The following is a 13,488-nucleotide window of genomic DNA, read 5'->3' as shown; positions in this document are numbered from 1 at the left end:
TAGTGGAAAATGAACATGCAAAAATACTGTGGGACTTTTGAATCCATACTGACAAAGTTTTGGAACACAATACACCAGACATCACGATTGTGGAAAAGAAAAAAAAGGATTATTGATGTGACAATATCAGATAACAGTCGCATGGAGGAAAAACAACAGGAAAAACTCAGCCATTATCAGGACCACAAAATCGAATTGCAAAGGCTCTGGCATAAACCAGTACAGGTGGTCCCAGTGGTCATCGGCACACTGGGTGCCGTGTCAAAAGATCTCAGCCAGAATTTGGAAACAATAAACATTGACAAAATCACGATCTTTACTTGGATCTGCACACATCATTCGAAAATACATCACACAGTCCTAGACGCTTGGGAAGTGTTCGACTTGTGATTTTGTGGTATGAAATCCAGCATATATATCGCATTTGCTGTGACATAGTTTTTATAATAATAATAATAATAATAATAATAATAATAACAACAACAACAACAACAGCAACAACTTTGACTGTCTTTAGTGCTTTCCTTCCTACCCACCTCTCTTGTGAATGTCATAACCAGTTTTAGTTTTAGTCCAGATTTTAAAAGCATTATCCCCGAGTACTGGATTTATTTTGGCTTTACTTTTAAACTAAACTTTAAACTAAGACCTGGAACGGATTCAGCACACCATGAAGTTAAAATCACAACTGCCACTGATGGATATGAGAGTCTTGCTTCTTACTTAAATCCTTGCAATAGTTGGGAGTGATTCTTGTTTTTTCTAGTCTTTGACTATTGACTTATCATAATAACATGAATATTATGGCAATGTATGGCTGTTCCTTGGCTGTTGGTCTGCTTGGACAAAGTGAGTGAAAGAAGGAGTGTGCACATATTTCATTGCCATAAGGGGTACTGGCAATTGCCAACTTGGATGGCTTGAAAGGGGGATTGGATAAGCTCATGGAGGATTTGTGCCAACTAGCCATTTACACATCAGAATGAATATGTATTTGCCTCCAGTGACAGAGGCAAGGTGAATCTGTATATCAGTAGGCAGGGAGTGTAAAATGGAGGGTGCAACTGTAGTGAAACCTTGTTGATGGGCACCCCAGAAGCAATTGGCTGCTGTGATCTTTTCTTACATTGTCATGCACACAATGACACACATGGCTTTTCTTACATTGTCATACACACAATGACACATATCAGGATCAATACAGTTGATTGCATTTATTCAATGCTTGTGTGTGTGTGTTGGGGGGTGGCTGTGAGAACTGTAATGTATTTGGATGTATTTGGATGGGCATAGATGTTGCACTATACACCTTCATTTCACTCAGCTAACTAGACTGATTCTTTAGGTTTCCTGGAACCCATCATTGACTTGCCTTCAACTCTTTATAGCAGGCACAGGCAAACTTCATCTCTCCAGGTGTTTTGGACTTCAACTCCCTACTGGCTGTTAGGAATTATGGGAGTTGAAGTCCAAAACATCCGAAGAGCTGAAGTTTGCCTGTGCCTGCTTTATAAGCCTATCCCAGCAGGTTTTTTTGAGGCAGACAAGTCCTTATATCACCATTGGAAGGGGCTTGCATTTAGAGGAGACAGAATGCCAATTGGCATCCTGGATCCTGTAAATGAAAAGAGCAAGAAGTACTGGGTGTTTTGATGGCCTTTTGTGCAGATTTCATTTTGGGGAGATGCATGTATTTTCCCCAGAAAGGCACAGGCTCCATGCATTGCGGAAGACAAATATCATACTAACTGCTCTGCCTGCCTCTGCTTTGCTCCTCTCCTTGAGGCTAAAAATAATGCCCTGTGATGCTTTCCTGCTGGCACTGTTACACTTCAGGGACTTTGTGGAGGTGATGGGTAATTCTCCCCCAGTGGACCTATTCCTTCTGGACTCCAAGCCAGAACTCAACCCAGAGTTTCATTTGTTTTCTGAGGAGGAAGTGGAAGCCAGCAAATAAATCCCCCTGATTGAGCTGGCTGTGTGCTTCAGAGTTTAAAAAAGGAAAGGAAGGGAAAAGCAATCCCAAGACTATTTATGCTGTGCATCCACAAATAACAACAAAAAAAATTGCCATGCTCAGAAATAGCTGCATTTGCAATGCAGTGATATATTTTTAATTTGCTAATCTAGCTGCCTTTTATCCATGTCCAAGGGGTTCTCTCATTTGATCCTCCGGCCAACCCTTTTGGTTGAGAAAGGCTGTTAGATGAGGAAGGATGGTTTCAAGGTCAGATGGACCTTGTCTACTGCTAAAAGCTAAGTATGGTCAGACCTGGTTGGTAGTTGTATGGGAGACCACCATGTGGAAAATGAGTTGAGGAAAGGATCTTGAATGAAACCCTGGAGATGCATGTTGGGAGTGCTAGTTTAGATGGATCTTGGCTCATTCATTACTCAGAGTGAAGGCTGCAGTCAAGAAATTAAGAGAAGACTAGGACTTATTTCCAGAGCTGAATTGGAAGACTTTGTAAAGATTTGTAGAGAGGTATCCTCTGCTGGAATTAGCTAAGTTCTCCAATGGAACTCTGTGGTAGCTTCTGGGGAAAATACATTATAGAAATGCCATGAAGATCTAGCAAAAGCTTAGGGAGTCCAGTTTGGACTGAAAATATAGGTTCTATGGCTATGGTTATCTTACTGTATGCGAACTACTCTGCAGGAGAAAGTGAAACTCCCAAATAGAGTTGGTTCTTCATTTCCTGGGGTCAGGGATGCAGGATCCCCATAAACGTGGAAAACTGCACATTAAAAAACAAACCATTTCACCTGAGAGAAAATCCAAGGGCCCTTCCAGACAGACAGTTATCCTAGGGTCGCACACGTTCTGGGTTGGGTGTCCGGATGCCCTTACGGGACTGGCTCATAAGAACATCTGGAAGCTCTACTCCCTCCCCCAAAGACCCCAAACCCCTTTTAAGAGTAAAGAAAACTTACCCGGCCTCCAGAACAGTCATGCAATAGCTCTTCCAGCATGTAGCAATCCCTCCAGGAGAGCTGCTGCAACACTGTACTGGAGGCCGGGTAAGTTTTCTTTACTTTAAAAAGGGGGTTGGGGGCTGTGGACGAGGAGGGTGCGTATTCCCACAATTTTCTGGACTAATTTATTCCAGAAAATGGTGGGAATTTTGTCTGGCCTGCAGTCAACACCATTCCTACCATTTTCTGGACTAAATTGCCATTTTCTGGACTAAACTGCAGTCCAGACACCAGAAATTGTGACTTTATCCCATGCCTTCCAAGAAGGCATGGAATAAATCCAATATCTAATTAATTCGCTACAAACCAGGGTTTTCTTGGTTTGTGGCAAATTAATTCAGGATTGTCCAGGATGTCATATGGATAGCCCCTTCTTTATTGTGGGAGTTACAATAAAGGGGCAGTCTGGATGCACCCTAGGAATCTCTAGCTCCTCCAGTGTGACTGTATAGTCAACTTCCACTAGAGAACCAAGAGATCCCTAGAGAGAACATTTTAATCCATCTGCGAATAATCAAATCTTCAAATAAGGAGGGCCAACTGTATAAATACAACAAATGCTATAAACCTTGACAGTTTCTTTTTTTTTTTTTTGTTATCTGCAGCCACTTACTGAATCTTTGATTATGTAAACTAAGGAATTCAACAACTGAAACTTTCCTTTCCCCAGTCATTGGAACATGTTTTATGAAACCAACAAAGAAACAAACAAACCCGTTCACAGTCACCTTTCATTTACAGGCTGCATGGAGGTTTTATGCCACCAACCTCAGCCGCACGGATCTGCATTCCACTTGGAATTACTACGAGAGAACAGTCACTGTTCCGATGTACAGGTGAGCTCCCTTCTTCTCCCCTTTGCTCCTCTTCTGTGGAGAACCAGCAGCATCAAACCTATTTTTTTTACTATTACGTTAAAGCAAACAGTCTGCTTTCATTTAATTTAAAGCCCATCAGAAAGATTATGTTGTTTATACTTTGCAAGTTTTTTTTCTTTTTCATGTATGTCTATTTTCCTAATTTTTAATGTCCATTCTATTAATTTTTGTTCACCCTTTTCTCGTATGTGTTTGTGTTTTTGTGTGTGTCTCGCCTTTTCCATTTTTTTTATTTTCCTGCTCCTGTTATCTATCGGTGGTATTGCTATATCACAGTTGGTGCCACTTTGTCTGAAGACCACATCATCCTGGAGAGCTGTCCCTTGAAAAGTAGGTGATAAACAAGACTATCTTTCTTCCATGGTGCCCTGCAACATTTTGATCTGCATTAGCAGTAAGATCCATTTTCGTCTTTATTTGTGAGGTGTCATTTTTGTGGCACATTACTCTTTTGGAGAACAAGGGATGGGAAAGGTATGGTCCTCATTATGCTGATGAACTACAGTTCCCGCCAGCTCTAGCTGGCATAGCACATTGTGAGGAATGCTGGGAGTTGTAGTCCTGATGTTTCCAAAAGGCTACACTTGGTTCAGCCCAGACACAAACTTTAATTGTTTCCTAAGGTGGAGAGCAATGGGAGATTTATGTTGATATTTATACATATTTATATATGTATGGATGAATCCAATGTGTAATGGTTTGTGCTTTCATCTCATGTTTATGTGTTTTAATCTGTGTGTTTTAAATGGTTTTTAATTACACATTGTATTTTAATTTATGTTGTATCCACCTTGAGGAGAGGCGGGTAAGAAATACTACTACTACTACTACTACTACTACTAATAATAATAATAATAATATAAGAGGACATGTTTCCCACCCTTCATATAAAGTATATGCTTTATAATAAGGCACCCCAACAACTGCACTGCAATGGTGAGGAACACCAATGGAACTTACGGTTGGATTTTCCTATCTCAAGCTATCCATGGAATGGACAACATCTCAGGTGTAATTATTGTGCCCTTTGATGTGTGAGCAGCATATTATTCCACATTTCTAGTCTTCTTCCTCATGGGGGGGGGGGGGGAAGAGAAGGCTGGATATATTTATTTTCAGTTTTCAATTCCAGTAGCTCCTAGAATTCTTGAGTGGATCCATTAAGAGCAGACTCTTATATCTTGTAAATGAGACAATAGTGCCTTCCTTTCTCATTTAGGAGCAAGATTTTAGGAGTCACAATACACTAAGATGGTACTGAAGCTTTAGTGAATTGGATTAGGCCTTTGGGTAGAGGTTTTTCTCCTGTAATTTAGTGATCACAGTTCTGTTGGCCAAGAAAAAGTAGGAACAGAAAACATGGGCATCCTTGAGCAGCTGGGCTAAACCCCACTTCTGTTTAGATCCATATCTACACGGCCATATAATGCAGTTTGAAACAGCATTATATGTTCAGTTTACACTCATAATGCAGTTTAACTGCATTGAACAGAACGTTGGTCTCAACTGAACATATAGCGCAGTTTCAAACTGTATTATATGGCAGTGTAGACAGAGACAGACTCCCTGCTAGAAAGCCAAGTCCGGGATGGGGATGAGGCTTGCATGCTTCAGCAGGATGCACAGAACAAGGTGTTTGAACAAATCTGCATATGGGCAACCACTGAGTTACAAACATCTGACCTGCAAATGATTCTTAGTTAAGAAAAGGGGTGAGACAACAGGAAGTGAAAGAAATACCACTAGGAAGGGAAATTCACTCTTGAAAGAGTTATTATCCTGGGAAAAAGGTGTCTCAACTGAAGCTTTATCATCAATCCTTATTTCCACAGCAAGACATTTTTTTTCAAAATAAAATTCTCACAGGGATGGAAAGTAAGGTAAAATCTTCTGATTCGGGGAATAGATAGCAAAACAAATACTACAGGGATATTAAACCTTCCTTATGCTATCCAAGAGCCCATTCAGACAGTACCTTTATTGAGGTAACTCTCGCAATAAAGGAGGGGCTGTCCAGACAATGTTCTGGACATTCCCTAATTAATTTGCGACAAACTAGGAAAACTCTGGTTTGTAGCGAATTAATTAGACAGTGGATAAATCCACTCTTTCTGGTGTCTGGACTGCAGTCCAGACACTATTCCCACAGTTTTACGGACTAAATTACCCACCCCCTCCCAAAGCCCCCGAACTCCTTAGAAAAGTAAAATAAACTTGCCTGGCCTCCAGTGCACTCTCAGAGAAGCTCCCCTGGCTCATAGAAATGACGTGCCAGAAGAGCGAGGGGGTGGGGGGAGCAATTTTCTCACCAAGATTTTCTCCAGATAACTTTTCTAAGGGGTCTGGGGCTTTGGGGGAGAGGGTAGGACCTCCAGATGTTCTCGTGGGCCAGTCCCGCAAGAGCATCTGGACACCCACCCCAGAAAGTGTGCGCTTTCTGGGGTGGGTGTGGACAGGCCCCCAGGAAAATCCGCATTTTTTAAAACGTGGATTCTCCTGGGATAAAGGCCTGTCTGGATCCTCTCTCTTCTCTCTCTCTCTCTCTCTCTCTCTCTATATATATATCCCTCCCTCCTCCTCCTCCTCTTCCTCCTCTCTGTCTAGCTACAGTCACATTTTAAAATGTACCTGTTCTGACCTACATACAAATTCCACTTAAGAACAAACATACAGAACTTATCTTTGTCATAACTTGGGGACTGCCTACAATTGACAAGGGTGAATGACACAGGTCAATTTTTTGTAATTTACCATATTTTCATCAGAAGTAGCATACATATATTGATACCAGATACACATATTTGGATTTTTCTTGGGAAAACTGAATATATGCTATTTTATATAGCATATATTCAGGGTCCAGTTTTGGGAAGGCTGACATGTGGCTTAAGGCAGGAAGGGCAACACTGTACACACCCTCCCCCTTTGGAGCCTCTATCATCCCTGTTATTTGATACATTTTTTTAAATGCATCATGTGGCCCATACTCTGAGATTAATTGGAGGAGAATGGATTCTGTTGTCTATGTTCCATTGTAGATGTACCTGTCATTTTACTTTAGCTATTGTTAATAGATAGAGCCCCTGGTGGTGCAGTGAGTTAAACTGCTGAGCAGCTGAATTCACTTACAGAAAGGTCACAGGCTCAAATCTGGGGAGTGGGGTAAGCTCCCGCTGTTAGCACCAGCTTCTGTCAACCTAGCAGTTCGAAAACATGTAAATGTGAGTAGATCAATAGGTACCGCTTCAGCAGGAAGTTAATGGCACTCCATGTAGTCATGCTGGCCATATGACGTTGGAGGTGTCTAGACCAGGGGTCCACAAACTTTTTAAGCAGAGGGCCAGGTCACAGTCCCTCAAACTGTTGGCGGGCCAGATTATAATTCGAAAAAAAATACGAATGAATTCCTATGCACACTGCACATATCTGATTTATAGTGCAGAAACATTTTTAAAAAACAATACAATAATTAAAATTAAGAATAATTTTAACAAATATAAACTTATTAGTATTTCAATGGAAAGTGTGGGCCTGCATTTGGCTGATGAGATAGGATTGTTTTTGTTATTGTGTGCTTTCAAGTAGTTTCATACTTAGGTTGACCCTGAGCGAGGGCCGGGTAAATGACCTTGGAGGGCTGCATCCGGCCCCCGGGCCTTAGTTTGAGGACCCCTGGTCTAGACAATGCCGGCTCTTTGGCTTAAAAATGGAAATGAGCACCAACCCCCAGAGTCAGACACAACTGGACTTAATGTCAGGGGGAAATCTGTAATATTAGCAGGCTTAGCTACATTTGAGACAGAGTCTGGTCATTTTAATGCTTGACTGGTAATTTGGGAGACTAGGGATGAAAACCCAACTTGGCTATGGAAACCCACTTGGTAATTATTTATTATTTATTATTTAAAGCATTTATATTCTGCCTCCCCCTCCCCAAGGGGACTCAAGGTGGAGCACAACATATAAACGGCAAACATTCAATGCCAAAACATACTAGACAATACCCATACAAAAACATTAAATTCACTTACCTTGACATTTAAATCCTCTATTTAAAACTGTCTCAAACAACCATATCAAATTTGGATAGGTGATACTTTCTCAGCCTCAGAGGAAGAAAATGCCAGGCACATCTGAACAAATAAACTGTTTGAAAAATGGTTTGTAGACATTTAACATAGGGAAGGTACCCAACTCTGTATTAAATGTTGAAAAAATATTTTGTATTCCTTCCCATTAACTCTGCCCTTCATGTTTTGGAAGAAAGACTATCTTATTCAGATGTGCTGATTTCCACTGATAATATCAGAATGTTGCTGCTCTAAATAGTTTTTTGGAGTCCTGTTTTCTTGTCTAGTGGTATTTCCTTGCACAGAGAGGCAGAGAGAAAGAGACATGGTAGGGAATCCCCTCTGTGATGCCCGAGGAGGGGAGGTTTCCCAGAAGCAAGGCTTCTTTCCAGAGATCTTCCTAGCTGAGAAGCAGACTCTGCCATTTCCCTGCAGGCAGATGACACAATATGGCAATCCTGAGCTTGAGGAAGCCAAGCGGAAGCTGGGACAGGGAGGTTGAGGGTATTTCCCTGGATGCTAAATACAGCAGGCTCTGTCAGTTTCCACATCCATGGTTTTCTCAATGCGCCAAGCAACCCCAGGCTAGCAATGTGCAATGTGTAGGTTCTCTTTAATTTTTAATGTGCTTATGGGAAACTGTGTGATATATGCTCGCTGAAAATAACACTGATCGGCCGGTCATGACCTTGTTTCGTTGCAGCTTGCACAAAAGGGTATGTCAGCGATTACAATGAGCACTTTAATTAATTGCCATCAAGTCAGCTTTAATTTATGGCAACACTATAAATGATAGATCTCTGAGACACCCTGTCATCATCAGTCCCTCTCAAGTCATGCAAACACCATACCCTCCAAGATTTCACAGATGAAAACTGGGACATATGTGGCTATGCAACATTGGAGTATGGTCAAGATAGCAAAACCTTGAAGACAACCTAGGAGAGACTGCAGCAGTTTGCTTTTGCCCGAGCCTACTGGGAAAGGCTAAATGCCCTCTTCCTCTTCAGTCCCTCTTGCTGAGTTCATTGAACACAAACTACTTTTTTGCTTAAAAATCAATTTGCATCCATGCAAGTAAGCCAACAACAAGGAGGCAAAGTAGGAGGAGATAAAAATTGGGGTGTATTGAAATTGGTTGAAAAAGTGGCAAAATAGAGGAATAATTGGGGTTATTCCTGCCAAATCAAAATAGTTGGAGCCTATGAAACTATGGGTTATTGTGCTGTCGTGTGCTGGGCCTGTGGCAATGTCTATTTGCAGGACGTGCTTTCTGTATGCCCAACGGGACGCCGGGGCTGCCTCAGCTAAAGGGCCCTTGGGTTTCCCACCGCAAAGTTCTGTAGAAGCTTAAAGTAAGTTCAACAAAGTTCTTTATTGGTGCTTAAATCTTCAACAAAGGAATTAAATACTGTATAACTCTGGAAAACTAGTAACTTTCTTAATCTGCCCACAAGGGACAGGTAACTGGTTAATGAACTGTTCCTTTTCCTTGGGGAAACCTTCTGACCCCTCCTTGGTCAAATCTTCCTTTACCTTACTGGTGTGAGGCCTCTACTCCTGGCTCCAATCTGCGTTATGGATTGCCTGAGTTTCCCTTACCAGATAAGGTCTTCTGTGAATCTGCTGATTTGGTGTCCTTTAGATTTTCCATGCAGGTTGTGGAACCATTCCTTTTGCCCAGCAAAACTGGCTGTATTTCCTAGCAAAGGCTGGCTGTAGATCTATTTCTTCAACCCCAGCAAAGCTGTGTGAAATGAAGCTTTTTACAGGTGGGGAGAGAAAAGTCCACACATCCTATCTGTAAGGCTTCCAACTGTAAAATGAGCGAAAAGTCCATTTTCCCCTCCAAACCTGGGAAAAGGGGCGGATCTAAAGGTTCTAACAGTGATTGATGGGTCGTTGGCCCTATGGTTGCAAACATGGGAAAGCTACCCAATTGCAAAGTGCATGGTCCAAGTAATTTAAAGCAAATTAGCCATGCATGAAAGGGAAATCTAAACTCCTGGCACAGCCGTGCCAGCACAGTTATGTCATTCTTGATGGAGGCAATCCATCTGTAATGTATTCTTCCTATTTTCCGATGGCCTTCTACTTTATCAAAGATTTGGAAGCTTTCTAATCAGACAAGCCATCTTGTGATATGGCCAAAGTATGACAGCCTCAATAATGGTCTATGATTTGAGTGTTGGACTATGATATGAAGACTAGGGTTCAAATCTCTAATCAGTCATGGAAACTAACTGGACAAGTCACACTCTCTCATCCTTCAGGTAAGACAAAAGCAAAGTCCTTATGTACAAATCTTGCCAAGAGAACCCCTTGCTAGGTTCACTTTAGGGTCACACAACAAAAAAAATTAGCTTTTGTTTGGTCATTCTTGCTTCTAGGGCTTCAGGCCTGATTTGCTCTAGAACTGTCTCTTATGAAGTCAAAAGATCTGTATTTCCAAGGAGCCGACTTCCTTCCTGTCAGGCTTTTACACTGTCCAGTATTCATTGTATTTTTAGAAGATGCAATAATAATAATAATAATCATCATCATCATCATCATCATCATGACTGTAGACAAGACATAAATTCCGTGTGCCCAATGGGATGCCGGGGCTGCCTCAGATTAAAGGCCCTTGGATTTCCTTAGAACTGAGTCTTTAGATTGCTTAAAGGTTCAACAATGTTCTTTATTAATGAAAACAAACAGGTACTTTAAAGCTTTCTTAACAGTCTATTTGCTCTCTCTCAATCTTGTCCACAGGGAACTTGCACTATCTTCATAAACTGTATTTTAGCTAATAGGGAAATCCTTAACTTCTAATCTGGGCAGTCTGCCTTTGCCTCTGTTGGTGTGGAGCCCCTGCACCCGGTACCAACTGCTTCTGGCTTCTGCGAGTGACCCTTACCAAGCAGAGCTTTGTAGACTTCCAGGGGAAAAGAATTCAGGTTTCCGTGATGGCTGACTGAAGTCCCTCTGTGAAGGAGCTGTAAGGCTGTATAATCCTTGGCCAAGCTATGGGACCTTTCTCCCCGGCCAAGCTGTAGAAGACGAAGCTTTCTACAGGAGCTCTTGGTATTATGTCCTGCATGGAAGGTTTCTCTGTGTGGACTGAACTCAAAATGGCTCCTATTCCCTCTAAAACCCAAAAAGGGGGTGGGACCAGGGAACCTAACTATAATTGACAGGTGGTTTGCCCTATGATTGCAGCCACATATCTGCAGAGTCCCTGAAACTTAGGACTACAACAAACATTAAATGCAAAGCAAACAAAATTGGAGCTCCTGGTGCAGTTGTACCTGCACAATGGGGACTGTGTAAATTCTCTGGGGAGGGTGTTCCAGAGACAGGGGGCCACCATCAAGAAAGCCCTCTCCCTTGTCCCCACCAGCTGTACTTGAGACTGTGGTGGGAGCGAGAGGAGCTCCACCCCCCCCCCCCCCGATTGATTGTAGATTTTGCGCTGGTTCATAGGAAGAGATGCGATCGCGGAGATAGGCGGGGCCCGAACAATATTAAAAACCATTCTATGGCACATAATCTTCCTAAATCCAGAACAAAAATTATGCAGCCCATTCTTACAAAAACAAACCTCAAAGATGGGTACAGCCTTTCATTAGGACTGCTGAAACAGGACATTAATTGTGCCAGCTTTTGATTTATCCAGAACTGTTCATCAGGCACAATGCTGCAAAAATTAGAAGACAAGCGAGAGGACAGAAACCAAAAATGTGACCGCACACATTTGCTATTGTATGTGTCTTTGCAGCTGCAGCTCAAAGTATCTGGTTTCTCTTTCCTGGGATGCACAGTTAATGGTTTCTTTCCACCCCTGCACAGCAGTGGCCTGGCTGATATACTAGAAATAGCTCATTACCTTTTTTGGAAACACTCATAGAGATGGCACTGAGAAGGGGAGATTCAGTATATTCCTGTCCTCTTCCACCCTATTTTGGTGGGTCTTTAATTAAGGAGATTTTCAGGATTCTCTCTTTGAGAATTCAGAGTACAAACTGTCCTGAATGCTGTTTCCCAGAATAACCAACAAAGGACAAAATCCCTTGCTTTTTGCACTTCTCTGAATTATGCAATGCAGGTCTTGGTTTGAAAAAAGAAGAAGAAAGGATTAAAACAATTTCAGAATGCATCTTTTGAGATAAAGTATTTATGAGAATATTATGTAAAAGATACAATAAAAATGATTTATTTTATTTACGACATTTATATGCTGCCCTTGTCACCCTGAAGGGGACTCAGAGTGGCTTATTTGCTTTATTTATTCAAATAAGGAATGATTCAATGATGGCAGGTCTAGGGGCACATTTCTGGCGTGTTACCCTCTTGAGAAACATGGACCCAAATCTGCAATTTTGAATTTATTTTAATTGGTTGGGAAGTGGTGACCAATTTTGTATGTAAATCTCATTGATCCAATGGGTCAGGACTCAGACCATTGACTCCCAAACAACACAAACCCAGAAGTAGCAGGAAGTCTGCTTGTTGTTATGAAAAGCAGATATTTAGTATGTTTAATAATGTAGGGAAGTCCTTCAGTCTTTTTTTAAAAAGTGAATTGCCATTGCTGGAAGCTTCTAGTAGCGTATTTACACTATTTATTTAGAGTATTTATATTCTGCCCTTCTCACCCCGAAGTGGGAGCCCCCGGTGGCACAGTGGGTTAAACTCCTGTGCCGGCAGGACTGAAGACTAACAGGTCGCAGGTTCGAATCCGGGAAGAGCGCGGATGAGCTCCCTCTATCAGCTCCAGCTCCCCATGCGGGGCCATGAGAGAAGCCTCCCATAAGGATGGTAAAAACATCAAAACATCTGGGCATCCTTGGGCAATGTCCTTGCAGATGGCCACTTCTCTCACACCAGAAGCAACTTGCAGTTTCTCAAGTCGCTTCTGACACGACAACCCCCCCCCCCAAAAAAAACCCCCCGAAACGGACACAGAATGGATCACAGAACACACATATGGCAAACATTCAGTGCCGTTATACAAAGACAAGACATACAACTCTATATAGATAGAGGTGTATATATAGGCTTTCCCCCATCTTTGGCATCTTGGAGGCTGTGCTTGTTTCTGGCCCCAGGAGGCGGGATGGGGGGGGGGTGTGTGTTGTCGCTCCATCTTTCCTGCCAAAGAGCTTTTGTTTGTAAATTTCCTCCTTTTGATTGAATTGCCAGCATTTTCTGGTATTTCCTTATGGGTACCTAAATACCTCCCCGGTGGCGCAGTGGGTTAAACCGCTGAACTGCTAAACTAGCAGATTGAAAGGTCACAGGTACGGATCCAGGGAGCGGCGTGAGCTCCTGCTGTTAGCCGCAGCTTCTACCAACCTAGCAGTTCAAAAACATGCAGACGTGAGTAGATCAATAGGAACTGCTCAGGCAGGAAGGTGACGGTGTTCCATGCGGTCATGCCGGCCACTTAACCTAGAAGATGTATTCGGCTTAGAAGTGGAGATGAGCACCAAGCCCCAGAATTGGACATGACTAGACTTAATGTCAAGGGGAACCTTTACCTTTACTTTACTTACCTATTCTAAGTGCTTCATGAAATTACA

At 42.2% G+C, this 13,488-nt stretch overlaps 1 protein-coding gene across 10 annotated transcripts in view; it reads left to right on the top strand.

Moving 5' to 3' along the window:
- Positions 1-13,488, top strand: part of KCNQ2 (potassium voltage-gated channel subfamily Q member 2) — a 148,610-nt gene that overhangs the window by 72,585 nt on the left and 62,537 nt on the right. For 9 of the 10 annotated variants that reach the window (XM_067468233.1, XM_060771943.2, XM_067468231.1 and 6 more), the window contains exon 8: positions 3,718-3,812. In XM_067468233.1, the coding sequence (XP_067324334.1) occupies positions 3,718-3,812 (95 nt within the window). Of the gene's footprint in view, positions 1-3,717; positions 3,813-4,130; positions 4,202-13,488 lie in introns of those variants that run through there. The other variant, XM_067468234.1, reaches the window with a different exon arrangement.

This window comes from Anolis sagrei, chromosome 4 (assembly GCF_037176765.1).
Source record: "Anolis sagrei isolate rAnoSag1 chromosome 4, rAnoSag1.mat, whole genome shotgun sequence".
Classification (NCBI taxonomy): Eukaryota; Metazoa; Chordata; class Lepidosauria; order Squamata; family Dactyloidae; genus Anolis; species Anolis sagrei.
The sequence above is the reverse complement of the archived record's forward strand: the minus strand, read 5'-3'. Positions and strand labels throughout refer to the sequence as shown.